The 27,145-nt window shown below is 43.1% G+C and overlaps 1 protein-coding gene across 1 annotated transcript in view; it reads left to right on the forward strand.

The window, feature by feature from the left end:
- Positions 1-26,057, forward strand: part of clmna (calmin a) — a gene marked incomplete at both ends in the record, with an annotated part of 39,516 nt that extends 13,459 nt beyond the window's left edge. Inside the window, 12 exons of the mRNA XM_079174722.1 lie at positions 11,799-11,860; positions 14,150-14,245; positions 14,357-14,440; positions 14,519-14,611; positions 17,203-17,399; positions 17,581-17,774; positions 18,585-18,667; positions 18,861-20,885; positions 23,657-23,835; positions 25,041-25,131; positions 25,225-25,286; positions 25,934-26,057. Coding sequence (XP_079030848.1) covers positions 11,799-11,860; positions 14,150-14,245; positions 14,357-14,440; positions 14,519-14,611; positions 17,203-17,399; positions 17,581-17,774; positions 18,585-18,667; positions 18,861-20,885; positions 23,657-23,835; positions 25,041-25,131; positions 25,225-25,286; positions 25,934-26,057 — 3,290 coding nt within the window. The remainder of the gene's footprint in view (positions 1-11,798; positions 11,861-14,149; positions 14,246-14,356; positions 14,441-14,518; positions 14,612-17,202; positions 17,400-17,580; positions 17,775-18,584; positions 18,668-18,860; positions 20,886-23,656; positions 23,836-25,040; positions 25,132-25,224; positions 25,287-25,933) is intronic.
- Positions 26,058-27,145: the final 1,088 nt, after the last annotated feature.

Here is a 27,145-nt window from a genome sequence, read left to right on the forward strand (position 1 = left end):
TGCATTCTCTCTAGTGTGCACCAGGGGGCGACTCCTCTGGTTGTATAGAAGTCTATGAGAAAATGACTCTACTTCTCTCTTGATTTATTACCTCAGTAAACATTGTAAACATGAGTTTATGGTCTCAATCTTTAGTTGCAAGTCTTCTTCAATACAGCATGATGTTCATTTAGTAAATGATGGTCCATTTAGAGTCAAACAGACCATAAAGCAGGGGATGCTGTAGGGCGGGGCTACACGGTAGCTATCAGAACCGTAAACGGCGTCTCTACATCATTCCTCCTCTAAATACGGTCACTTCCGTTCACTGGTTGCAAAAAAATAGTGCAGATGACCAAAATCTAAGATGGCGGCAACCAAAATGCCAAACTCGAGGCTTCAAAACCACAGTTCACAAACCAATGGGTGACGTCACGGCGACTACATCCGCTTCTTATATACAGTTTATGGTTTACGTTAGGTCAAAGACGTCTAAGTGTTTCATAGATATCTACTGATATTAGCATGCTAACCAGCTAGCCGTGGCCTGTCCTGTCTTGTAACTTAACTTGTAGTGGTTCTATTTCATTTTGAACACTGGCCTGACACTCCGGGCCAATCAGCTGGCTGGTCCTCCTGATGGTCAGTCCAAGCTTGGAGGACGGTAAATGGTAATGTGTTTAATTTTAACTGAGCTCTTGGTGTTTGGAGCTACGCTACGCTAACCTGAGGACACCAAAGCATTTGAAAACTTTTGGAGAGGAAATGTGCGGTCTGCGCCGGCTGGCGGGCGCCCCGGCGGAGGTGGGATTACGACTCGTAAAAAAGTCGTAATATTCCGTTTATAAAATTGTAATTTTGTGAGAATATAGTCATATTTCTAGAAAAAATATCCAATATTACGAGAATAAAGACGCTCTTGAATCAGAATAAAGTCTGAATATTTCACGAAAAAAATCATAATATTACAACAATAAAATTGTAGTTAACCATAGGAGCAACGGTGGCTCAATGATAGAGCGAGTCATCCTTCAATCAGAAGATCGGCAGTTCGATTGCTCCCAAGGTGTGAATGTTAGATAGTCCTGATGGTCAGGTGGCACCCTACATGGTAGCTCCTGTCATCAGTGTGTGAATGGGTAAATGATGACATGTAGTGTGAAAGAGCTTTGAGTGGTCGGGAGACCAGAAAAGAGAAATACAAGTACAGTCCATTTACCATTTAGTTCAAATAGAATAAAGTCATAATATTTTATGACAAAATCTAGCTGTCTCATAGTCTTCTGTGCTTTATGTTTATGTTATGAGAGTGTAGAGAAGTGACTGTTCACTGCTCTTCATCAGAGGAGAACAACTGAAACTAAGATGAAACACTGAGCTCTCTCCTCATAAGCACACTGTGCTGTTTCTGCTTCATCGGAAGATCCCTCCACGATGATGAAGTGCTTTCTAGAAGCCTACCTGAAAACAGCCAGGCCATGATTTTATTAGAGTTTTTTAAGTGTTTTTGTTTGGAATATGTATAATAAGCATATCATGTAGTTATCGCTACTGAGAATTTAACAAACATAAAAAAATTAATCGCGATTAATCGCAAAAAAACATCCGATTAATCGCGATAAAAAATTGTAATCGTTGCCCAGCACTAATATTTTTAGATCTGTTTGCAAATAAATAGTTTTGATTATTTATCAATGTCATATTTAACGTTTATAACAGAGGCAGAGGGTGAACAGCCGTGACACAGAGCCGTGTGCCTCACCAGGCAGTGTTTCTAAGTGACGGTGCTCTCAGGTTGACCTGTGGCCCCCGGGGGCCTTCACTCTACAGAAAAACAGCCACCCCACCCACCAGGGATTGCTTTTCATTTTTCCACCGGTTTAACCTGAGCTGCAGATATACTCTCTGTCCTGATGTTTAACCCCCCCGCAGTCAGAAAAGCTTTTCTGCCATCATGTTTTTTTCAAAGGAAGAGCTGCAGTTTAAAAGTGCTCCGTTTACCTTCAAGCTTTATTTATTTGTCCTGGTTCCTTATCCTCAGGTGGTGTGTGAGCTTATCAGGTAAATGGAAGTCATGGTTGGTGTAATCTGCTGGAATGTGGATGACGTTTGAGTCTGGATGACAGCCCGTGGCAGATTGTGTGGAGCTCTCAGTGCAGTTAAACAATTCAGAGCTTTCCCAAAGGCCGTCTCTGTGATTTGATCTGAGGGATCAGAGAGCCATTATCCCTTTGTGTTGTAGGGCTGTGCCTGCAGTCAAGGAGCTCAGAGGATCTCTGCTCTCCACACACTATCCCTCACACTTAGTTTATTTAACCACATAGATGTAGAGTCCATGGCATCGTCCCAGGTACAGGAAATCCATATGTTGGTGAGGAGGGAGGAGCTGAAGAGAGACCTTAACTTAAGTTAGCTGGGACTCATGTGAAACAAGTGTGCTGCTACATGTTATGTTGCCCCCCCCCCCCCCCCCCCCTCATCCCCTGCAAGGATTCTGTTGTGCATATTTGTCCATGTTTACAAAAGAGAATAGAACAGTTGATGTTCGGGTTATGCTATAAAAAGGGGTGGCCGTGGATCAGAGGTTGGTGGTTGAACCCCCGCTCCTCCTGTCCACATGTCCAAGATGTTTCTCCCAGGATGCTTCACAGCAGCACACTGATCCCAATGCTTATAATGGGTTAAATGAAGAGGTCAGGTTTCATGTATGTACCTGCGTATATGTGACAATTATAATAAAACGTAAGTTGTGTCTTCCAACCTCATTGGAAATCATAAGTGTTTGTAGTTCAGTGTTTCCCCCTCCCATTACCTCATCAGTCCGCTAACTTATTACCCTCGCTACCAGTATTAGCTGCTAACTAACTAACTAACTAATTAAGTAACTAACTAACGGCTGCAATGTTGGGCTGAAAAAACATGCCTGCAGGCTAAAATTCAACCGTGGTGTTCCGTTGGGAGGTGAAGTTACTTTAAACCAAGTGAGAGTAGAAAAGCTAGGAGTAAGGACAAGTCTGCTAGCCGTTAGGCTAATTCATGCCGTGTAAGATGCTGTAGGCATTGTGCTGCATTCACACGATGTCCAAGATATCTGAAAAAATGAGTTCCCGACTGGGAAAATGAACGTGAACACCCCCTCAAGTCGGTACATTGATAGGGGAACAGCTTGGTAACAACTGTTTTAGAAGCTGTTACTTTGGTGCAGAATCTCATGATCTGTGAATTTGGGCATTAAATCATGAATCATCTCTTTTTGGGGTCATATCCTTTACTTTATATTTTTTACTACATCCTAACTTTTCATGAACTCCACCTTGGAATCGGACATCCACACTGCGCTCTGACCGTCGTAGTGATAAATAGAAGCGACCTTTCTCACGCAGCATCACCTGACATGTTAACATGTCTTTGATGCTACAATGGAGATATCCTGAAATCTCTTCTGAAGCATTACGCTGTATCTTTCAGTACACCCACACTAATGGAATGCGATAAAGCATTACAATACTCTGATGTAACCGTACCTTTTATCTCACGTTGAACTCTTTGCTTATTTGTGCTAATCACATTTATCTTTTAATCAACCTCTTGTAACTGCTGTGTGCAAAGAAGTGCTTAGTTTGCAGATCTTAATTTGAGGTATTTATTCTCTTGAGCAGGGTTTATAGTGCTGCCGTTAACAGACCCTCCAACATTTGAATGCTTTTGATATTTGCAGAAAACTAGGCCGTCACATTCAGTTTCAGACAGTGTGCAAAGCAGACCGTGTGTGTTCCAGGGGCAATGACACGAGGACAAGCACTTGCCTCTGACTATTGACCAGTGGTTACACAAACATGTGGACTAGCTTTTAGGGAGATACCACGTTTCTGTTTTGCAACATATAAAGAGATGATTCACAAGGAGAAGCGTTCTGATGACTCTGTGTCTTTGCTGTAGAACAAGGTGTCTCTGATAGTTGTGACAGGGCTCTTAGCAGGCAGTTCAACTGAATAAATAGACACGCGTGCTGCCGGCTTGTTGTTTAAAGGTAGTGTACCAGTGGACGATGAAATGAGTGGTTTGTAACTCTAAAACTCTGAAAGTTATCGCAGCGACAAACATTTGACTGTCTGTTGTGACGATCGTGAGGTAGACAGTAGAAATACTGTGTTCACTGTGCAATGTGATCTACCAGGAAGGAAAATTTGAGTTGCAGGTGCAGCGTATTGCTTCACCTTGCAGTGCTTTACATAGCATTGTGTTGCTTTACACTATGCAGCATGCTGTTGCGTACCGTTGGCCATGCTGTATTACGATGCGTTGCTTTAAGTTCTGTTGCTTTGCATTGTGTAGTGCTGGGCGGTATGACCAAAAATTTGTATCACGGTATTTTTTAAGATTCTGCCGGTTTCACGGTATTTTTTTTCCTTGACTGTTTTTATATAGGTTTATAATGGCTTACTCTACTGTCAGGAGTACATAGAATATAAAAAACATTTTAATGTCATGTATAAAGGCTTTGCTCGTTTGTTTGTATAATGTTGGGATAGCAGTATTGTCGCCCCGGTCAGACGTACCTCATTGCTCTGAGTCTGCTCTGAGTGGGACCATGTCCTTGCATAGCTTGTCGCTCCACTGCTTGCTTTTCTTGTCATATGCTGCCTCGAGCAAAAGCCTCTTCAAGCGATGTCTGAACCTTTGGCTTCACTGTTTCACTCGCGCTAACGTTACTGGTTGACGGCCTCGAATCCGGCGGCCGTCATCACACTCTTGGTGTTCCAACACATGTTTTCTGCTGAGATGATGGAGTAAGTAGTGAGAGAGACAGGAAACCGAGTCGATGACTTTTCTGTAAATGATTGATTAACTATCACTGCTCCGTTGTTCTATAAAGTTCAGAGCCTTTGGAGTCGGGTAATGTAGTTATGCTTCGTCAGACATCATGTGACTGATGTAAAAGTGCTTTCAATGCAGATTGGCCTTTAGATGAGGAAGACATTCATTGTTTTTATTGTGCGCTGTCGTGAACAGTTATATAGTTAGAAGCGTTACACTTCTAAAATTCAAATCGAATATTATTTTTGTAGAATGAATAACAACTTCGCTAATAATTAATAACAATTCTGTTTTGGTTTTGTTATATAGTCAGATTGTGAGAAAAATCTCAGATAAAATAGGTAAAAGATATTTACAGTCATATCTACATTAAAAAATTCTATTTTATATATATGTATATATACTGTATATGTGTGTGTGTGTGTGTGTGTGTGTGTGTGTGTGTGTGTGTGTGTGTGTGTGTGTGTGTGTGTGTATATATATATATATATATATATATATATATATATTTGACAAATGATAAAGTGGTGTAATGGACCATTATCGATCTGTGATCAGTACGGATCCCCCATCATGGTTTGGACCGCGTGTAAACCGATGTTATCGTTTACTGGAGACAATATTGAGTACAAATTCGTCCATTGGCTTTTATGCTTGTACTTTTAGTAAAACACAATTTTCCTCAATGGAGTTTCACATTCAATTTCATGTGAAATTTGTATACTTTGTATTCAGGTGATTATGTGATATTGGTAACATGCATTTGCGTTTCCTCCCGTCCTTACACAGATAGCAATAAATAACAGGTGAGATGATTTAGCCCACAAGGCACGAGCCTGTCTATGAACTCTGTAGTATGTACCACCTCTGGATGATGCTGTGGTCTAAAGGGATGCCCCTGTCACAGCAGCTGGAGGAATATTTTAATAAAAGAGCCCTTCTGTATTTATTAATATTCTTAACTGTTACCTGGGGCTACCCAGACACAAACGTATTCCCGGTCTGATTATGACACAAAGGAGCTCGGATACAACAGCCAGGGAACGTCTATGGCTCGCTGTCTTTCATCTGTGTTCAAAGTGAGCTGGGGGTGTGCGTGGGTGGTTCCAGAACATCTGCAGGCATTTCTTCTTTTTATTTGACTGTTTCATCAGAGTGGAAGAGGTCGTCTCCGTGGTTCTAATTGGTAGGCAGAGTACAGAGCGAGGTCAGTCTCAGCTAAACGCTGTCGTACAAAAAAAGGCCGTCCGACACTTGAAAAGCAGACTGAAAGCAGAAGTAAAGAACATAACTACTGTTCGCGCTTACACACACGCATACACACACACAGTGTCGCCAGTCAGTCAGGAAGTAAACTAGCGGTCATTATCTACGTATATTGTGCGTTACTTTGCTATTATTGTATAATGAGAGATGAGGACAACAATCAAGGATTTCCTCTTTTTTAACGGCTACGAAATCTGCAATAATCCCACCAAATAAATAACAGCGACCAAATAAACCAAATACATTTTTATGTAAAAATAAATATACTGTAGCCAACCAATTGAACAGCCAGAGTTCTCCGTCTGAGAATAACTCAGAATAAGTAGAGATAATGTTCAGCTATCCGGTTATTATTGCAATATGAACCCCGACAGGATGAGAAAGCGTTAAAAAAAAAAGTTTTTAATACTAATTTGTACGTCAATTACCATGGCAACTGTTGAACCTCCGAATCATTTGTGTCGACTTACTCGATAAATACACTTCATGAAAGGATTGCAAAAGCTTTCGGGGCCGCTAAACCTGCACAAATAAGACTAAAAGAAAGCGTGTAATTCTCAAAGCACCCTCAAAGGGTGAAAGGCATCGCGCTGCCAAGCAGATAGCGTCTCAGTGCTCCTGTGCTATTAGCGTCTACCGAAATTTGGCAGAGACTTGGAGCAAAATTGGCTCTTTTCCATTCAAATGAGCCTCATTGCAGAAACAGTTGAATTCACAAAGATCAGCGCTAATAGCCACAAGTGTTGTTCTTAGCGTCTTCAGAGAGTTGGTGGTAACTGAAGTGTCTTCATATGGGCTGTCCTGGATGCAGTGACAGTTGTGTCATAAACATTTAATGAATAAAGCTCCCCAACACTTCATTTTGAAGAAAAAAAAAAATTTAAATTAAGGTTATCATATAAATGAATAAACAAATTATGTATTTTTCTGCCTACTTTCTCAAATTCTGTTCTTTAATTTTCCCGTTTCCTGTCTCTTAACTGCCTTTGGGAGGTTTAGATGGAACCAGCACTGTGGCCCAGGCTGACTTATCCCACCTCACGACCCACACATTGGTCTCGTTGAAAGTGACCCTCAATTTATGGTGCTATCAGCGGCCGCAATCCATTCTTTGTGACTTAAACACGACATTGTGAATTAGCTCCTCTGCTTGTTTTCCTGGAACCCAGCATTGTATACATAAAGAAGGGAGGGATCTTTCCTGTACTGTGGGTACGATCACAAGTTAGCAAAGGTTTTAGTCTAAGCTATTCGCCACTATGCTAGTTACGATGCCTTGAGGTCACCATTACATTACATTACAGTCATTTAGCAGACGCTTTTATCCAAAGCGACTTAAAATAAGTGTATTCAACATCGGTATTCAAGGGAACTACTAGTCACCAGAAGTCATAAGTACATCTTTGTTAAACAAGCATCTAAGAGCATAAACCAGAGCAGACGTACAGTGACGTTCTCCATATTGCCCAGCCCTGCTGATAACTTGTTGTGTTTTTGTAGTGTACTGGTGACTGCTGACTGTTAGTGTTAGTAGCAACCGAATGGCTACCATAAATATCTGGGCTGGTGAAAATGGGATCCTGTGCCAACAAGGTTTGGGCACTTCTGTCCTAAAGTCTGGAACAGCGGGTGGTTCGACAGTAACTCTGCAGACAGCCGGTGTACTGTTTGTTTGGTTTGTAGTGGTTACCATAGTTGCCATTATATTTGCCTTGCATTTGTTTGGGTTTACTTTACTCTGAATGGTTCTGATCCTGCTTCTTCACCAGGTGGACAAGTAGCTCAGGTAGCTCGGTGAGTCTAGACCTGTAGTCTTTAGGTCTAGGTCTTTAGGTCAATTGGTTTTATTCCCATTTTACAGGGAAAACTCAGATGTGGAGTTAAGCCCATTTTCCATCAGTAATGGGGCGCCTCAGGGATCTTTTATTGGTCCATTATTTTACATTCATACAGGAAACGGCCTGCAAATGCTCAAGGAGGACACTAATGGACCATTGGCCAATTTATGGTACCGACCAACCTAAATCTAAGCCTCAACCTCACACATGAGGAAGGCGAGTTCTGGCAATGTGACTGTGTTAACAGATTTATGTCCCCACAAGTCATCAAATCCCCCCCCCCCCCCCCCCCCCCCCCCACACACACACACACACACTGTGAACTTACTCAGGACAAAGTGAACTGACGTTTTCGATTCAAATGAGATGTACATTATGATGTGCTATGCTTCACCCCAGGCCTGTGTAGTTTCTGTATGCCCTTTGTGTGGTTGCCTGCTCTCAGGTCTCAAATAATATCTCAATCGAGACTACCTGATTAAATAAAGTCTATGATATAAGATAGACCAGATCCAACTATTTGCTGGGAATCTTTGTGCAAATATTGCCTTTAGGAGCCACAGTGAATACAAAGCACACTGTGTGTCTCTGATATACATTGATCCTCCCTCTGAGGGACTACGGGACAATTATCTTGTGTGCTTTGATTGCAAAGGCACACAGACACCACAAAGGACTCACTCATTGCCTTTCTAGTTTTTTTTTTTTTTTCATTTATAGCCTCCAGAGCTAATTGACACTTAATTGTTTTTGCTTGCTCCCTTTGTGCCCTCCCCTCCACCCAGAACTGTAATAAAAGAGTGGTCACCCTAAACGTGTCCATGTGGATTCGGTATACTCGGCTGAGCCTCCGCTGTTTGCATGCCAAGCAAATACGATCAACCAAATCACTCCGAGTCAGAGAGGGCTCGCATTAGACAAACTCAGACATGAGGAGAAATACAGTCTTTGTATACTAAAGGTTCAAACCCACCTTTTAGGTTTATCACTAAGTCTTTTATACAGCCTTAAACACATACATTTAAACATGCCACTTAGCTTTCCACATCAAACACAATTTGTCTGAATACGTAATCCAAGTAAAAGTAAGTGAGTGTTTCATTGTACTACCCACTCTACTCTGGAGAAGCCTAACTTTGCACCCGTGCATCGTCACAGTTCAGAAAATAACCATCTTTCCGGGTTGTTTTTTTTTCCCAATGCTTGAAACAAATGGTAGAAAAGATTGTGGTTTGGATTAAAATAACTACGGAAGTTGCCATACTTAAATATGGAAGTTATGTGACAAATAATTCAAAGTTGACTTCTGGTTCCACAAAGGACATGGACAGCGGCCTCCTGGGTGAAAGTTGATCCTGGGTTGATCCTGTGATAATTTAAGCCCCTTTTCACACAAAAATTGTTAACCCAGTGTTAGCTTACGCCCAGATACCATTCCACTGCCCTTCTACCAGCCCTGGATTAAATGTCTGCTGGAACATCTGACAAATTTGGCAACTTTTCGCCCCGCATTTATTCAATTTTCCACAATTTTCAAAGATCCACTGCAGCACATACAGGCACTTTTCCACATTACATTAACAAAGCCCATTTTGTGTGTAATTAAGTAACCAGTTACCGTGGGGAAACACACATGGAGTCAGACTTATGTATAATAAAACCGTCCGTAACTTTAAAAAGAGGCCTAGTAAGTGCAGTAAGAAAATGGCGTCAGCTGATGTCATTTTTCCAGGTATACTATCCACAGCGGAGCTCTGGTTTCTGTTAGGGAAGGACTGCTGAGTGCACCACGTCTTAAGTGTTTGACGCTTTTATGAAAGATTAGGTCACCGTGTCCGGACTTCCTTGGATACCTCAGTGTAGCCTTATGAATGTGCCATATTGTCAGCTCTGGTGGTTTATTTTATGCAAGTGGCCAAGAGAGTAGTCATCTCACTACGTCACCTCCCTGTTGATTAACTGTTCTTGTCACATAGCAGGTATGCTGTTCTAGCACACCAGACCTCAATTTCTACCACACTACGTTATTGGCTTTTTCTTTTGTTCATCTCCCCGCTCCAGAATCAACATGGTACCTAAATCCTGGTGCGATGATTCTGATGACTTGTCGTGCACCATCATCAAATCAAATTCCTCTTTCACCAATACGTTGCTCGATGAAAAGGCACTGTCTGTATTTCCCGTGAAATGTGCTGTGGATTAATACGCTTGTACATCTAGCTCAGTGGAGTAACATTGCAATTTCTAACGCTCCTGGAAGCAGCGGCCCTCGTTTTTCTCTTTTTTAGCTGCAGTCGGCGTGACACACGCTGTCTACCGGTAGCTGGAAGGGGTCAGCCTGACGGGTACAGGACGGCCCCTTTACAGCCTGAGGTGAAGAGAGAAATCGTTATTTGAACTTGCATGATTTATCAATTCAGTTTGACAGTGCTGGAGGGCATAATGCATTTTCAGAGGGAAGCTGGTTGGTGGTGAACATGTTGCTATTAGTCAAAGATGGATTTATTTGCAGATAAGTTTTATCACTTTGCACGGGTGATAGAGTAAGTGTGTGTGATTAGAGCCATGGCTTTGAATCATGTGGCTGTATCACACTCCGGTCTATTGAAGCTTGCATCAATGGATACGTAATGCCAACAATTGGTTTCATTTTTCCTTTCGATTGTAGCGACAGTTCTTGAGCGTGCTCCTCATTTATCTTGCCTGTGTGCCCTCAGGCTCTGTCTCTCACTCCATTCCCCGTCATCTCCTCCTCTTGTCATCCTCTTCACCCCCCCCCCGTCTGCTCTGACAGAGATTCATGCATTAAAGCCTCAGCTACGCCTCTTGAATACCAACCCAACTCCAGCATTGTGAGAACAGTGTTGGGGGGGGGGTTCTCTGCATTTGGGGCGTTCCCCTGTGAGTAAGCAGCACTTTACGGGACAGACTGCTCCTCCACTGATGGGGCTCATTAACCATCCTCATGCCACTGCTCTACAACTAAGCATGCCCCCCCCCCCCCCCCCTCGCAATAGCAATATTTTCTTCCCCTGTCTCTGTGTTTTCTGCTGTCTTCCCCATCGGCCCTCATTGAAGCAGTCACGGTTCCACTGGAGAAAGAAGCAATCAATATCATCACAGCAGCCCTTGGTGTGTGTGTGTGTGTGTGTGTGTAATGCAGAGTTAGCCCCAGTGCCTCCAGTGAGCCGCACTGGTCATAAAGATGAATAACAGCTGACTTTGCTGCCATGGTAACCTCTCCAGAGTTCCTCCCGCCCTCTCTGGTTGCCGCTCCGCTTCATGCGTCTACGTTCGGTTCTCTAGGGGGGCAGAGTCAGCGCGGACTGAGCGGACTAAAGCTCCTTCAGTAAGCGTTGCAGTCCGCCTCCCAATTCAGAAAGAAATACGATATTTAAGACATGTAATGCGAATAACTCACGAACTATACATTTGTACTGACTTCGGTTATGCTTGATTTACAGTATGCTTTGACGCATTTCGCCAGTGTCACGTCCAGTGTTTTTACATTTTGTGTTTCGTGGTAACTGTTTTATGGAAAGCATATTTTAATAATATATTCAAATGCAATGCTTTAAGGTTCAGTCTGTAGTGATGTACGGCAACATTTCCGTCCCGTCATGGTCTGCGTGGTCCACATTAACATATATAGGGTTGCATGTAGAGGTCTAATCAGCCAGAGTTAAGTGGAAACACCTGTGTGGCGTCCAGGCTCTGACATGTTAAGCACAAATGGTTGCGTTTTAAAGTATGGCCGATCGCTGCAGCGATCAGTTCAAATAGGTTACGGTGATGATGTGCCTCTGGCTCCCCCGGACTCTCTGGTGAGTGCTGTGGCCTCGGCTTCAGTTTCCTGGTGACTGAAATCCTTTTTTCTCTCCTCTTTCTGTGTTGCAGTGGAAAGAGAGCTGGTGCAGAAGAGGACCTTCACCCGATGGATGAACCTACATTTAGAAAAGGTTTGTTGACAGCTTCGTGAAACGGTGGCTGCAGAAAATACACAGAGAGGAACAGCCTCAATCACGGTCTCCACACTCCACACTAATTAGAGAGCTGCTCGCTGAGCTTTCATGCGGCCCCTGGGTGGGGCGTGGCAGGGTGTTTTATGGGCGAGGGATCGCCCCGCCACGCTCGCTGTATGAGCTTTTACACTGTGGCTGTACATAAAATGAGAGTTGCAGTCTCTCCGTCTCACTCTTATGAATTCTGCCTGTTGGTTGTGTGGAGCTGCCTGTTTCATCAGGCTTTAAAGTGTTAATCTGAGAGAACGGTGGAGACGTTACAGGTCTAGCTAGCCCAGGGTGGTCCTTCTCCTCCCCAAACCACCCAGCTAGCTGCTGTATGGGAACAATGGCCGGGTGGAGGAGGGGGCCCCTCCTCTGCTGCCCGGAGCTTTGGGCCACATACAGGAGAAATGCTCCGAGGGACCCAAGGAGCGTCCTGCCAATGAAAGGGAAGAAACTAGATTGGTTGGTGGTATGGAGGCCCAAATGGGGGACACAAGCAAATACAAAGTGATTGATTAATTAGAAATAAACCAATTACAGTACCATCTTAGAAACATTATTTTGTCAAATAAGTAAATAATACATATATATATATATATTTTCTCCTATTTATTTATTAAGAGCTTCATGAAAAATAAATGTTTACACAATTGTATTTATACAGGCCAATACCACATGAGGGGACTTTACAATCTGTTCAGGATTACGATACTTTCTGTCCTTAGACCCTCGATTCATAAAGAAAAAGCCTTTAATGGGGAAAGATTGGGAGAAACCTCCCTTACGTGCAGTCTACCTCCACATGAATGTCAAACACACACTCATATATCAAATGCCTGCCCTCTGAAATGAAGGAAATGGTTTCACATAGTCACTGTGCACCTGTACATGTAGCCGCGGCAACCTCCAGTAGAGCCTTACGTCACTGTGTTTACACTGACATGCCGTTCTTTGCTTCTGTCCCCCCCCGCCCTCCAAAAAGGGGAGAGTCCGGGTGAGCCGCCGAGAGTCTGAGAGCGTCTGATCAAATCTTTTGTTTTCTCTCACACAATGAGCCTCTTTTCTCTGACCCGTTGTTTGGCCCGGCATCAAATCTCTGACCCACTAATGAACAATCATACATTTGTCTTCTGTCGTCTTGGAAAGTTCCAGTCACTTCACACCGCCCCCCCACACTATTCACCCGTTCACCGTGTTCAGACAAGTTCACGAATGCCTGAGTTAGTAATAAGTCGTTGTGATGACAGGGCCGAGTGGCTCGGGCAGTGCACACGGTGGGTTTACTGCTGCTGTCTTTAGAATGAACATCTCTGCCAGCAGTAACGCAGCACTTCTTTCAAGACAGATAAGTGCTGTTTGGAGAGCGGTTCAGCTCCATCCAATGTGTTGATGGTAAATGTAGTACGCAGTATTGACCCAGAAAAGTGATTCTGTCCAACATTGCTTCTATACGCCCCACTTTCATTGGTCCTGAGGAGCTGCAGCATTTATTTGTGCACTAACTGCACCCTCTAGAGCACACCCAGTGGTTACCAAGAGAAATCCAAGCACAAATAGTTTGTAGTTCTTCCTTGCTTCCAACTACGTCAGTCAAATCAAATGACTGCGCTGGATGCAGGTAGCACAACACATTTTTGCATCTGCGGACTCCCCTTTCTGGGTCACAATAGCGTGCACTGGGGAATGTATTGCTTCAGTGGACTACATTTACCATGAACACTGACATATTTTCCCCTTTAAAGCTCCAGGGTGTGTTTGGGAGGACCGATGGCAGAGTGCTGGATTTTAACTCTGACTGTGCCCTTTATGTTCTGAGATGGATGCATTTGTACTTTCTTCAGATTTGAGTCCATCTTGAATGCCTCTCTCGGTTGCATTTACAGGTTTTTTGGGGGTGGGGGTGAATATCGAAATGTCCAAGACATATACAGTGTAATGGTGTCAAAAGCTGTGACAATTCATGGTATCCAATTTTATGAACTATTCTATATTCTATAAGGGCTGCAACTAAAGATTATTTTCATTATTGATCAATTTGCACAAACAAATAAACAAACAAAGATATTCATATAACTGTCATGTATGATGAAGAAAAACATCAAATCCATACTTTTAAAAAGCAAATATTACATTTTTGATGATCACAAGAGTTGCAGATATTTGATAAATTGACTCGACATTCAGCTCTAATTCTCACCTCTCCTCTCTCTCTCTTTCATTTTTCTTTCCCTCCATTTTCAGTGTGACCCGCCCATTGAGGTCCATGACCTTTTCCGGGACGTACAGGATGGGCACATCCTCATGGCCCTGCTGGAAGAACTCTCCGGCTGCAAGCTGGTCAGTGTGAGAACTGTACAGTGCCGCAGCTGTACTGGTATTAAGAGTCGTGTTGGTTGGCAGGTTTTATATTGTTCAAGAACACTTTTCTCATTCCTAATGATCCTCCAGCTTCACGGGTTCAAGAGGTCGTCCCATCGTATTTTCAGACTCAACAACATCGCCAAGGTCCTGTCTTTCCTGGAGGAGAGAAACGTGAGTACCGCAACAGGTAGCGTGAAGACATGTCCACCTACCGCTTGTTGATTGACACATGCGTTCGTGTGTCCTCAGGTGAAGCTAGTCAGTATCGATGCAGCCGACGTCGCTGATGGAAACTCCTCCATTGTCTTGGGACTCATCTGGAACATCATCCTCTTCTTCCAGGTAAGCTCATTCTCCCTGCCAATTCTTTTGATCTATCCTATTATCTAATGCCTCTTCATCCGCTCCCCTCTGTACTTTGAGTTCCCTCCTTTCCTTTCCCTTTTTTTCACTCAAAATGAGGTCAAGAGTAAGAATGAAGTGGCTGCTTCACAGCATTTGGACTTTCCATTCACAAAAGCCCATCAAAGTGCAGGTCACTGTGTGGTTTATGTAAAAGGCGGACACAATGAGGAAACTATTATCTCTGCAGTTCACACAGACTCTATGTAGCTGTCTACACTGCCTGGTCTGAGCTGGGAGGAACGGTAATAATGTGCACGATACCCTGATCTTCTTTGAAGTAGTGATGGGCAAAGCAGTTCTTTTCAGTGTACCAAATCATTCAAATCAGTTAAAAAAAAAGATGAATCAAAAGGTTCGTTCAATGCTTGACTGGAGAACTGATGCGTAACATTACCAAGGTGTCCAGTTAGAATGAACCTAGCTACTGTAAGCCTTGCCTTTATCAGTTAACCCCAAGTCTCAAGTGTTTGAGCGTGAGGTCAAGTCTCAAGTGTTTGAGCGTGAGGTCAAGTCTCAAGTGTTTGAGCGTGAGGTCAAGTCTCAAATCTTTGAGCGTGAGGTCAAGTCTCAAGTGTTTGAGCGTGAGGTCAAGTCTCAAGTGTTTGAGCGTGAGGTCAAGTCTCAAATCTTTGAGCGTGAGGTCAAGTCTCAAGTGTTTGAGCGTGAGGTCAAGTCTCAAGTGTTTGAGCGTGAGGTCAAGTCTCAAATCTTTGAGCGTGAGGTCAAGTCTCAAGTGTTTGAGCGTGAGGTCAAGTCTCAAGTGTTTGAGCGTGAGGTCAAGTCTCAAGTGTTTGAGCGTGAGGTCAAGTCTCAAGTGTTTGAGCGTGAGGTCAAGTCTCAAATCTTTGAGCGTGAGGTCAAGTCTCAAATCTTTGAGCGTGAGGTCAAGTCTCAAGTGTTTGAGCGTGAGGTCAAGTCTCAAGTGTTTGAGCGTGAGGTCAAGTCTCAAGTGTTTGAGCGTGAGGTCAAGTCTCAAATCTTTGAGCGTGAGGTCAAGTCTCAAGTGTTTGAGCGTGAGGTCAAGTCTCAAATCTTTGAGCGTGAGGTCAAGTCTCAAATCTTTGAGCGTGAGGTCAAGTCTCAAGTGTTTGAGCGTGAGGTCAAGTCTCAAGTGTTTGAGCGTGAGGTCAAGTCTCAAATCTTTGAGCGTGAGGTCAAGTCTCAAGTGTTTGAGCGTGAGGTCAAGTCTCATGTGTTTGAGCGTGAGGTCAAGTCTCAAGTCTTTGAGCATGAGGTCAAGTCTCAAGTGTTTGAGCGTGAGGTCAAGTCTCAAGTCTTTGAGCGTGAAGTCAAGTCTCAAATCTTTGAGCGTGAGGTCAAGTCTCAAGTCTTTGAGTGAGAGTCCTAGTCAAGACATAAGTCCTTGAGCTGGTGCCAAAGTGAAGTCTTAAGTCTTTGTGTTATTGTCCAGTCTTGTCCTTGAGCTAGTGTCCAGGTCAAGTCTCAAGTCGAGTCAGCTCGTCAGGCATTTTTATTAATGTTAATACGACTAAAAGATTAAGATTTTCCAGAGTCTTGAATCTCAAGCCAGAGATTTCAATTTAGCTAAACCCTCACCTCCTTGTGAATGGCCACGTGACTTATGTCTGCTGCAAATCATTTGGAGGAACGCTTTCGTGTGTTTTATCCTCTTATCTTGCAAAATCTTTGTCTTAGCAAAGCCAAGTTATTGCCTCTTAATGGTTAAAGTCTGGCATCTTAACACGTTAGAATCATGATCACGATTGACCCATGTCTACGCGGTGGTCTTATGTAGTCATGTGACTTCTTAAAAGACTCTGTTCAGGTTTCTGGTCACGTTGCTTGTGGAGGAATGTTCTTTAGTGCTATGATATTGCTTAAAAAAGAATTCTGGTAAATGTGCTTTTAACATCTTAAAATGCCAGATTTGAACCTGTTAGAGATCAACCACTTAATGTGTATAGATATAAATATCTTGCATGATAACACGTCCAAGACACTGAATACTTTTGGCCAACTGGTTTCCAATACAGTCTATTATGCAGGCTTTCAGCTCTGAATTTGTATTCTTAAAGTCTGACATCATCACAGACTTTACGTGACTGTTTTCACAGACTAACCGTGACAAGTACACTGAATTCCATCTCCAAGGTCTATCAACATATGCAGCACTGAACTGATCCTCTGAGTGTTTTGAGGGCTTTGATTCTCACGTATCTCTCGTCATCTGATGAACTGATTACATTGTGTATCATTGTTCCTATGGTAACCATGGTGTAATAAATCCTGATATTGACGGGGACTTGAACCTGTTTGTTGTCTTTTCCAAGAATCTTGAGTCAGAACATATTCTATTTCATACCTGGGACAGTTTCTAACACTGTTAGATGTGTCTGGGCCAATCCCACACTTCAATAAGGAACTATGTATAGCACTTTGTCAGCATAAAGCACTTGGGTAAATAATCTGCCGCAGAAACATGGCTGAATTCGATACTCAACAGCTGAATCGACAGATAAAGCAGTTGACTAAAGGGGAATATAATCCAACTCACTATCTCCTCCCAGATTAAGGAGCTTACTGGGAACATCAGGAGCCAGTTCCCCTCTTGCTCCAGCCTTTCGTCCATCCCCACCAGCTCTGACTCCGACACGTCCTACTGCAGCACGCCGTCAGATGAGAGACAGTCGGCATCCACGGCCATGCGAGAACACAGCAAGGCCATCAAAAAACTGCTACAGTGGGTGCAGAAGCGAACACGCAAGTGAGTAATCTGCTATTTTCTATAAAGATTGTTGAATAAAGTCCTAGCAGTCTGAAAAAAACTTTCTTAGTGTTGTGTTTCTGGTGAATATACAGTACATACCAATGGACAGCAAGCAAAACAGTAAGCAATGTTTTGTTTGGCGGTCTTTCCGGACTGACCACTTTATGTCCCGTCATAGGTATAGTGTGGCAGTGAAGGACTTTGGGAGGAGCTGGACAAGTGGTCTGGCCTTCTTGGCGGTCATTAAGTCCATTGACCCCAGCCTGGTGGACATGAGGAAGGCACTGCTGAGAACCGCCAAGGAGAATCTGGAGGACGGCTTCAGAATAGCCCACTACAGCCTGGGTATCCCACGCTTACTGGAGCCCGAGGGTAAAACATAAAAAGACTATTTTACTAGGGTTGTGTATTAGCAAGAATCTTCTAATACAATACGTATCACGATGCAAGGGGTACAATTCAATATATCCCAAAACTGTAAGCAAGGCGATTTTTGCATTTATTGCTTTTATTTTATTCATTTATTGTGATTTTTTTTTTTTTATATAATTTTTTGGGGAAAACTGGCACCAGGACACACCACCATATGCATGACATCTGAGTTAAAAAAAGTTGACTTTTTATGCAATTAAGTTACTTTTTTCCATTAAAATTGTCTTAGTGTTATTTGCTTACCACGTGTGAGCAATACTGCCACACTTACTGACTATATGTAGCCCCTTTCACACCATGTAACATTGCTAGCTTCATTGATCTAATTACGTTATGGTCACTCTGGATAGAACTGCAGAGCTTGTGCAGTGGCCGTCTCTGACCCGCTGTGTTGACCGCTGAGAAGTGTAGCCATATGCATGGTTCTTTATGAGACTGACCAGGCATACATAGACTGTTGGTAAATAATGCGTAACACTTGATTAGTCAAGGAAAACCAGAAAGTTTTCCTTTTTGTACCAAGCAGCAAATGTGTTTCCGATTTGACTGGTTCGCATGTGCACATCACGATGTCGATGCTGAAATAATAGATCCTGCAGCCCTTTTCAGACTTGTCGCATTTAAAATTGCCAGCACTGTTACGTTATAAAGTGTGTGTCATCACTGTTGGGAGGAAGCTTAAATATCAAGGGGGACTTTATGTAAAATACCACTGTGATAATTGTAAATTGTTTATCTTCCCATGCTCAGATGTGACTATCAATGCACCAGATGAGCAATCCATCATGACGTATGTGTCACAGTTCCTGGAGCACTTCCCTGGCATAGAGGAAGTAAGAATCCTTTCTTATGGCCTTTACACACCGGGAGCTTTATTTTCCCTGTGATTAAATCTCAATATATTTTCTCAACTGGTGTGGCATTTACAGAGCATGGAGGATATGTGTCAGTCAGATTTTGACAAAACAATAATCTCTGATGGTGAGCACAGAGACATTTCTGCCAACTTTTGTGTTTCTCTCTCAGCCGGAGGAGCCCGTCCAGCTGATCGAACGAAGTGTCTCCATGGGCCGACTGAACTTCCACGTCAGTGACTCCAACCACATAAGGAATAGCATCCACCAAAGCAGAGTGAAGGAGAGGTCCTACATGTTCCAGAGGGTCTGTACCCAACCGCCACCCAAAATCTTAATTTCCTCTGTATCAGAGGATCGGAGCGCCATGTCACCCCCCTTTAGGCCGGCTGCAGCTCGCTCGTGGTCCAGTGAAGACATCTTAGCAGATCCCCCCCACATGGAAGACACCTCCAGCAGTGCGGTTGAAGAGCCCAAGGAATCTGTCAGTGAGGTCCTTAACAACTCAACCTCTAACTCCCCACAATTGTCTTACACTCACTCGCCCACGGGCTCATCAATACCTGACTCTGTAACCACTGGGTCAATAATTGGCGACTCGGCAATCAGCTCACCGGACTCCTGGGTGGAGAGCGAGTTTGGGGTGATGCCAGAGAAGCTTTGTGAAAGCCGAAGTGACAGTTCTTTGTGTGACAGTGGAACAGCCTGGGATGTGTATCGTGCCACCCCTGTGGAGGTCACTACTCTTGATGAAGGATGTGTGCTATCCATGGAGGATAGAGCCCCCGATGAGCAGTCCATTCCTGAGTCGTATATCGATGAAGGAATTTACTCACTGAGCTCATTGGAGAGCACCCAGGAGAAAAGTCAAGGGCATTTTGAGAAAGAACAACCAGAAGTAGTGAAAGAGAAAGAGGCGAACCTTCAGAAGTACAAGCAGGACATAGCGCTAGAACAGGTACCTGATCATAGCAAAACTGAGATTACAGAAGAAGTAGAGTCTAAACAGACCGATGCAAGTCAGAGCAGAGAGCAAAAACCTTCTTTGGAACTGTGCAATGCAGAGGAACTGGCCAACTCAGGTGGGGAAAATCTCCATGAAACTGATCAATCTAACCAATCGCAACGAAACAAAACCAGTCTTGAAGAGAGAACTGTGGTCTTCATTGGGGGTGCAAGGGACCTGAAAGGACAAATTGCTGGTCAAACTGAAAGTCAGAATGAGAGAGATAACTGTGAGGAGGTTGAAGTGGAAACTGGATGTCAGGAAAAAGACTCTTTGTCCAAGGTGACAAGAGGGGAGTCAAGAGAAGAGTCTGGGATTTTAAAGGAAAGGGGTGACGAAGTAGAAACGCAAGATGAAGCAAGTGAAGCAGTTCTAAGAGGCGACCTACATGCTCAAGAAAGCTTTAGCTCAGAGACACATCCAACCAACCAAGACAGAGCTTCAGAAACAAGTCTGGACCCAAGCCCTGGCATTAATGTTCCTCTGATCTCTGCTTCCAGTGAGCCAGAAGAACAGGACGAAGAGGGAATATGTGACCCAGAAAGACAAGCTCATGCTGGGCACGATGATGTACATCAGCCAGAGGGAACTGACACACATGAATTGAGCAGTGACTCCAATGACTGTGTTAAGATTCCATCCTGTTTGGTATCAGAAAATGATAAATCAACAGCTTCAGAACAAATAAATGACATAGAAAGCAGACATTTGGATGAACACGACACCAGCAGATCACTGAATTCAGACATAAGCGAGCCGGACACGAGAGATAAAATGGCCAAACAGGAATGTGAGAGTCCCCACCACGACTCTCAGACAGGTAAAACTGAGAAGGACTTGACTTCTCAGACTTCCTCTACGGATGCTACATCTCAACCTGTGAATACTGAGCAGGAAATAGATTCAGCTGATCAACAGGATGGACACAAGTGTTATACAGACATTGATCAAAGTCCTCACACAGAAGATGTAGTTGGTGACCCCATCGAACCCATGGATCTGTTCTACCCTGACAAAGAGGAGCCCATGTTCGTAGAGCCACCCGATACTGAAATGCAGAGTTGGCCTTCAGTTTTGAGTGTATCTGCTCTCCAGCCAGCTCCTGCTTCAGAGACTGGACCTGACCAACCCCTCAGCCTGCTGGGTGAAGACTTCAGGAATGGAGTGGATTCAATACAAGAGAATGACAAGGTAAATGTGTTTATTCAGCTGCACCTCCGTACAATCAGACATTTCGGTTTTTAGTATTTCAGTTTAGCTGCAGTGCAGTTTTGGCCATTTTTTTTGTCGGGGACGGGGATATCTAGGGATGTGAATGTTGGTAGGTCGTCTGGACAGTCCACCACTGTGGTCCAGACTGTAATCTCTTGCCATGAAATTTTACATAAATGTTCCGTGACTTTTTTTTTGCACCACCATTAAGTTGACATTTTTGATTTTGAGTGAATCTCCCAACAACGTTGGGATTGATTGACATGAAATCTGGTAGAGATATGTATGTTTCCCACCGAATAAATTGTAATACCTTTGCTGATCCTCTGACATTTCATCTAGCACCACTATCAGGTCAAAATGTCAATTTGTCCAATACTTTGTTAAACTAATGTCATTCCCATCAGTCTCAGCTATGGCCTACTTTTATTGAAATCTTATTTTTAGGGGTCTATACTCAGCTGTACTTTGTGTTTACTGCTAATTATTTGCAATTGTGTGTGTGTGTGTGTGTGTGTGTGTCTAATGTCCAACTGCCCAAACAGGAACATGAAGCAATGTGACATGTCACACTTCCACAATGTCTCACCTAACGTCCAGATGACCTGCTGACATTTATCATGCAGTGATAGTCTGTTCCTCTGATGCTCTGTGAAAGCTTGTCACTGTGATGTACTCACGCTAATGTTCACTTATTTTGAATTATTTATTGGAAAAACCTAAATATTCAGAGTTAAACCCACAGTGAATACTGCCTGAAAACGTTAACTAGCAGCTATGAGCACTGGTGAGATATCAGTGCAATTCACAGAAATAGGGAAAATGATCTAAACTCCAGTTTGAGCCAATCATTAAAGATGTCGCACTGTGATAGATTGTGGGAACAATTGAACTGGATGTGGATTTAGTTTGCAATGCAATTAAATGCAGAGATAATGAGCAATAATATTGAATTATCACCCAGTCTTAATTATGGGGTTTTGTCTATAAGGAGTGGAAGAGTAGCTGAACATGTGCCTCAGATTAAATTGAGCTACTCAGTAATTTGCAGTTTACAAGACTTTTTAATTTGAATTTGTAATTGTTTTAACCTAAAACGAGTTCTCAGAACGTTTCAAACTAAGTTTGTTGTGCGATGTGTCTTCCGTCCAAAAGAGTTTACAGGCTAAGAATTGAATTAATTAGCTAAATAGGATTGTCAGGGTTTAATCCTAAAACACAATGTTTGAAGCATTGAGGTCTACATAGTTCAAAGCCCTCCAAGCAGCCTCTAGAGCAGGGGTGTCAAACATACGGCCCGCGGGCCGGATCCGGCCCACCACGTCATTTTATGTGGCCCGCGAATCCGCCAGCAAAAAAAAAAAATGTAAAAGTCGGACAATTTACAAATATCCGTTGTATCGCGCACGGCGGAGCTCCTCCCCGATCCGCACGCGCCGCGCACACCTCCACCAGCGTATGTGGCAGCAGCAGCAGCAGCAGCCACCCTCCCCGCCGACAAAGAAGGAGCAGCACCCCCCCCCCGCCGACAACCGGCCCTTTGGGGGCAACCATGATGCTGATGTGGCCCCAGAGCGACAATGAGTTTGACACCCCTGCTCTAGAGTGAAACAGGTTTTATTACACCTGACCTCTATATACAGTATAAAAGCGTTAGACATTAATGGCTATTCTTAGAGCATTATCCGTAGTAGGACTACAAATGTCACGTTTCTCCAAAGGATGATGCCTGAGGAAATTTGACACGGTCATTATATGAAGGGTTCATCATCTGGGAAGCACGAATGCTTATAGTAAAAATCTATGGTAATCTATTGCACTGCTGTGCAGTTTTTGAACATGTCTAGGTTGCAGACATTTTGGTCTGAAGGTGGTACTACAAAAAAGCTCACAGAGTTCCCAACATGGAATGGGTTAGTCCTCGAGTGTGAATGAGCTCAGTAGCTTTCATGGCGATCTGCCCGTTAAATAGAAGTTTTTCTTTTTAAACCCGTTGAAGTTTTGACCTGAAGGTGGTGCCAGAGAAGACATTAGCATTCATCCTGTGGGGACCGTGGATATCCACATTCAATTTCATCAACATGCAGACCAATATCTCACTGTTATTCAGAACTTGATACGGGTAATGTAAACAGCATCTTCCATGCCGATCTTTCGAATTCTGCATTATTTGGAATAGAGCTTTTCCCGACCAGGATGTTGGATATGCTGATATTATTTGGGTTTTCGGAGCATTCTTTGGACATGTATACAGCGCATTCGGAATATGTGTCTCAACCGGGGTTTTTACGGCAGTTTGCAGCACACGGCCACACAGCCTCTTGCCTGTCTACGGGCCAGCTCTGTTTGTTGTACACAAACAAACTAGCTGACGCTTTGCAAAGATGCATGCACAACAGGAAAGCCCACATTTCGGGTTGGGAGGAGAAACACCTCCGACCTTTTCACAAAGGTGGTTGAAGGAACGAGAGAGGAGGGATTTGGTTGCACGCTCGAACAAGACCCCCACCAGTTATGTTAATCAGAATATATATGGCTGCTTGTCAACATGAATGTTAGTGAAATATTAATTTACAGCTTAGTAGGAATATCGTTTAGTTTTTTTGGAATAAGGAATATTTTCTGCATGTGTACGTACTAATTGTTGTTGACTTCTGGCGATTTGACCAGTCGTCGTTAAAATGTCTTTCCCCCTGTGCGTTACTAAGCTGCTGAAAGCTTTGTCTCTCATCGTGTCTTGCTCTTATTAGGTGATCACAAAGACCAACCAGGAGACTAACGGAGCATCTAAATCCCAGCATCTCTGTCTGGTGCCCGGGGAGAAGACAGGAGGACTCTGGGGTGATGATGCTCCAGCAGACGGCAACGATCTCAGTGAGGCCGAGCAGCAGAGCTCAGGCTCTGCCAGGGAAAACACAGAGCCTGTGAGGTAGGCTTTCTATTCTTAGTCCGCTCCCTGAGAAACACAGTGGACCCAGGGGAAACCAGTGTTATGGCAATGGATGAGGCTGGCCGGACCTGGTCTCTCTCCTTTGCTCAGATATTTCCTTAAATGTCCTGAACAAAGTAATCTATGTGGGCTGGTGACGGGAATGAAGAAAGGCCTTCTGAGGGTTAAGAGACTGTGGACTGAAGCACGGGGAAGACATTAATGTGGTTTAACTCATCAATACAAGAGTGTGTAACTCTGTTCATGTTCAGCAGTGGAATTAAAGTGATGATATCCGACTTTCAGATCAAACCCCATTTCTGTAATTGCCTCTATATTAGTTTTCATTGTTAAGTCTCGTTCCATGTGGGAGTCAACAAGGGATTCAGAGGAAATGATGTATGCATGAGGGCGCTGGCATTTTGTGTAATATGGGAAACAATATTTCAGCGTAACTTCAGTATTCAGTATCTTACTTTCTGGTCATCAGTTTACTCATGTCATTGATGGGTCCATAGAGATGTCTTACCTTTCAGGGTGTAACTCAGGGAAAAGTGGAAAAGGTTTACGAAGATATTCTTTTACAGGCATACAAGCCCGTATCAACATACGCAGGGGCCCAGGGGCCCCCTGGCACTCGCCAACAAAATGTCACTCAAATAGGAAGAGACTCACAACGACTATGAAAAGGGGCAAAACAACCACAAAGGGACACGGAGCGAATACAAAGAGACGCAAAATGACTACAAAAGACACAAAAACTACAAACAAACACAGAACGACTACAAAGAGACACAAAACAAATACAAAGAGACACAAAACAACGACTCTAAAGTCTGCTCCGGTGTAGGAGTGAGTGCTGGTGGGCCTTTTGCAGGTCTGTGCCTTGAAGCCCATCATGGCTTTGCTGCTTTTAATTTGCTCCACTAGTTCTTTTCATTTATCTTTGCGTTGACTTGTCTTCTGCCACCAATTTATTGTAATTACATTAAAAACAATTCGTCAGTATTCTAAGGAAAATGGTGTTCTTTTCAGGTTCCTATGGCCCAAAAAGCATAGTTAAGTAGGGTTTTAGTTTTGGTTTCATACTTTTAATATTTGAAAAAAGTCCCAAAGATGTCTTAATATCTTTTCCCACTGTATTTCCTGGGCCTGCTCTCTCTCTCTCTTGTGGAGACCTAAACTAATGTATTTTGTCTTTTCAGGAGTGACAGTAAAGGTTCCAGCAGACAGGATGAAAGCCAGATCCCTCCAGTTCTCCGTCACAGGAAGGGAGCTCGCTTCACCGAGTCCACGGTTGGTTTGACACTCCATCTCCGTTTGGATTGATGTTCTCTGTGATACTGATTACTGAGAGTGTTTCCCTTGTATTTATGTTACGACTCACAGGACAACCAGACCGCTGCGACTGCAGCGACCGGAAAAGCTGACAACGGTGACTCTGATTCTTGGTAAGAACGTTTTCTATACTACATCGGTCTCTCACAACGAAGCGGTTTCACTGCTCGTAGTAGTAGTCATCAATGTTGCTTCGATCAAACTCCCAATGAATGGTCTTGGCAGTCGATATGTGTGACCTTGAATACATGGTCTGGGACATTTAAAGCATCGAAATGAAAAAGCATTTAAGTCATCATACAGTCGAGTAGCCCCTCTATCATTACAGACCTAACAACAGCGCTGCTGCCATTTCCCCAGCTCTTTAGAATTAAGGACGGGGTCTATAAGCCATCCTAATTGAGGATTCCTTACTTGGGAAATCCCTACATTAGCACATGTCTGCAGTAGCTGAATTTGTATCCTATAAGATAAGATTTCTTTCTTTCTAAATGCAGTCAGGAAAAATGTTTCTGTAACACCAGAAATCCTAAATGCCATCCTAAACTGAGCTAAGAAAGGATTTCAGACTCAGGATGTTTCTGTAATGGTCTCTATCAGAACAGTAAATGTAATATCAATATTTGACTTTTATTGTAACGAACATTAGAATGGATTTCTGTCCTCCATGACTACTAATGACTCAAAGCTGCAGTGCTGCTTGCTACCATAATCTCTATAGAGCTGCGTTGACCGCTCCCCTGTCTTTGTGTGTGTGTAGGTGCAGTGAGAGCTGGGAGCTCTATGTGCTGCTGCTGCTCTGGCTGCTGCTCTACTGCTTCTGGCTGCTGCCACAGATGGACCTGAAGACACTGCCCAGCCTGCTGCTGAACCTCGATCCCTGAACACACACTCACTCACAAAGACACACACACACACACACAGGGGGGAAAAATAGAATTTTGTCAATGACATAAAAATGTAATGCACCACCACACACACACACATACAGCTCAACTGCCACGCCTCTTTCCTCTCATCACACTGACTATACTCCAGACCAAGTGAAGGCATTTCAAAGATTGTGTATTTAAACTACTAGAGCTTTGTTTTAGCGTTTTGCTTTTTAGCTTTCGATGTGGCTTGAAGTAATCTGTATTACAATGTGTTCTGGCCACTGCTGGGGAAATATGAAGAGGTTTTGAGGAATAACTCATATTTTGAATACAATTTTAATTTTACAAGATAAGAAGTCACAATATATCAAGAATAAAGTTGTTTGATTTGGAGAGTTAAGTTGTAAACTTACAGATAAAAGTCGCATTCAAAGAAAAACTGTAATTTTATGAGGAAAATATTTTGAGAAACGTCAGTGTTATTAAAATAAATTATTTTTGTGTCAAACATTTTTTATTTATTTGAATACAAACAAATATGATTAACTGAGTGATAAGGTATCCAGAGACCCGTAAATAATGAGCAGAACCAACAAGACGTCTTTTTCTTGTAAAGTTGTGACTTTACTCTCCAAGTATTGACTTTTTAGTCACAAAGTTATGACTTTATGTAACATTATAACTTCTCCTCCAAATTACAACTCCCTTCTCATAACATTGTTGTGTTTCTCAAAATGTTTCAGTTTAAATGTGGACATCTGTGGCCCCTAAAGGCACTCAGACGTTACGGTTTATTGCTGAGCTGACGTTTTAAGACAACGTGACTGTACAGCACGCTCTGATTTGTAGATAGAGATATATATACTATGGATTTATGGATGCACCGTTTGCCTATCTGAATAGCCATTTAAGACAATGAAATAAAAGTACTTTAAACTGAGAATATAAACTGGAGATGGTAGAGCTGAAGAAGAATATATATGATGCAGCCAGGCTTTCTGAGCTCACAGACCTGTACTGTTGTAAAGATAACTAATGACGGGAATACAAACTGCCAAAGATCGTGCTATAAGTGCTAACAAGTAAAGTACAACTCG

This window comes from Pholis gunnellus, assembly GCF_910591455.1.
Source record: "Pholis gunnellus genome assembly, chromosome: 15".
Lineage (NCBI taxonomy): Eukaryota > Metazoa > Chordata > Actinopteri > Perciformes > Pholidae > Pholis > Pholis gunnellus.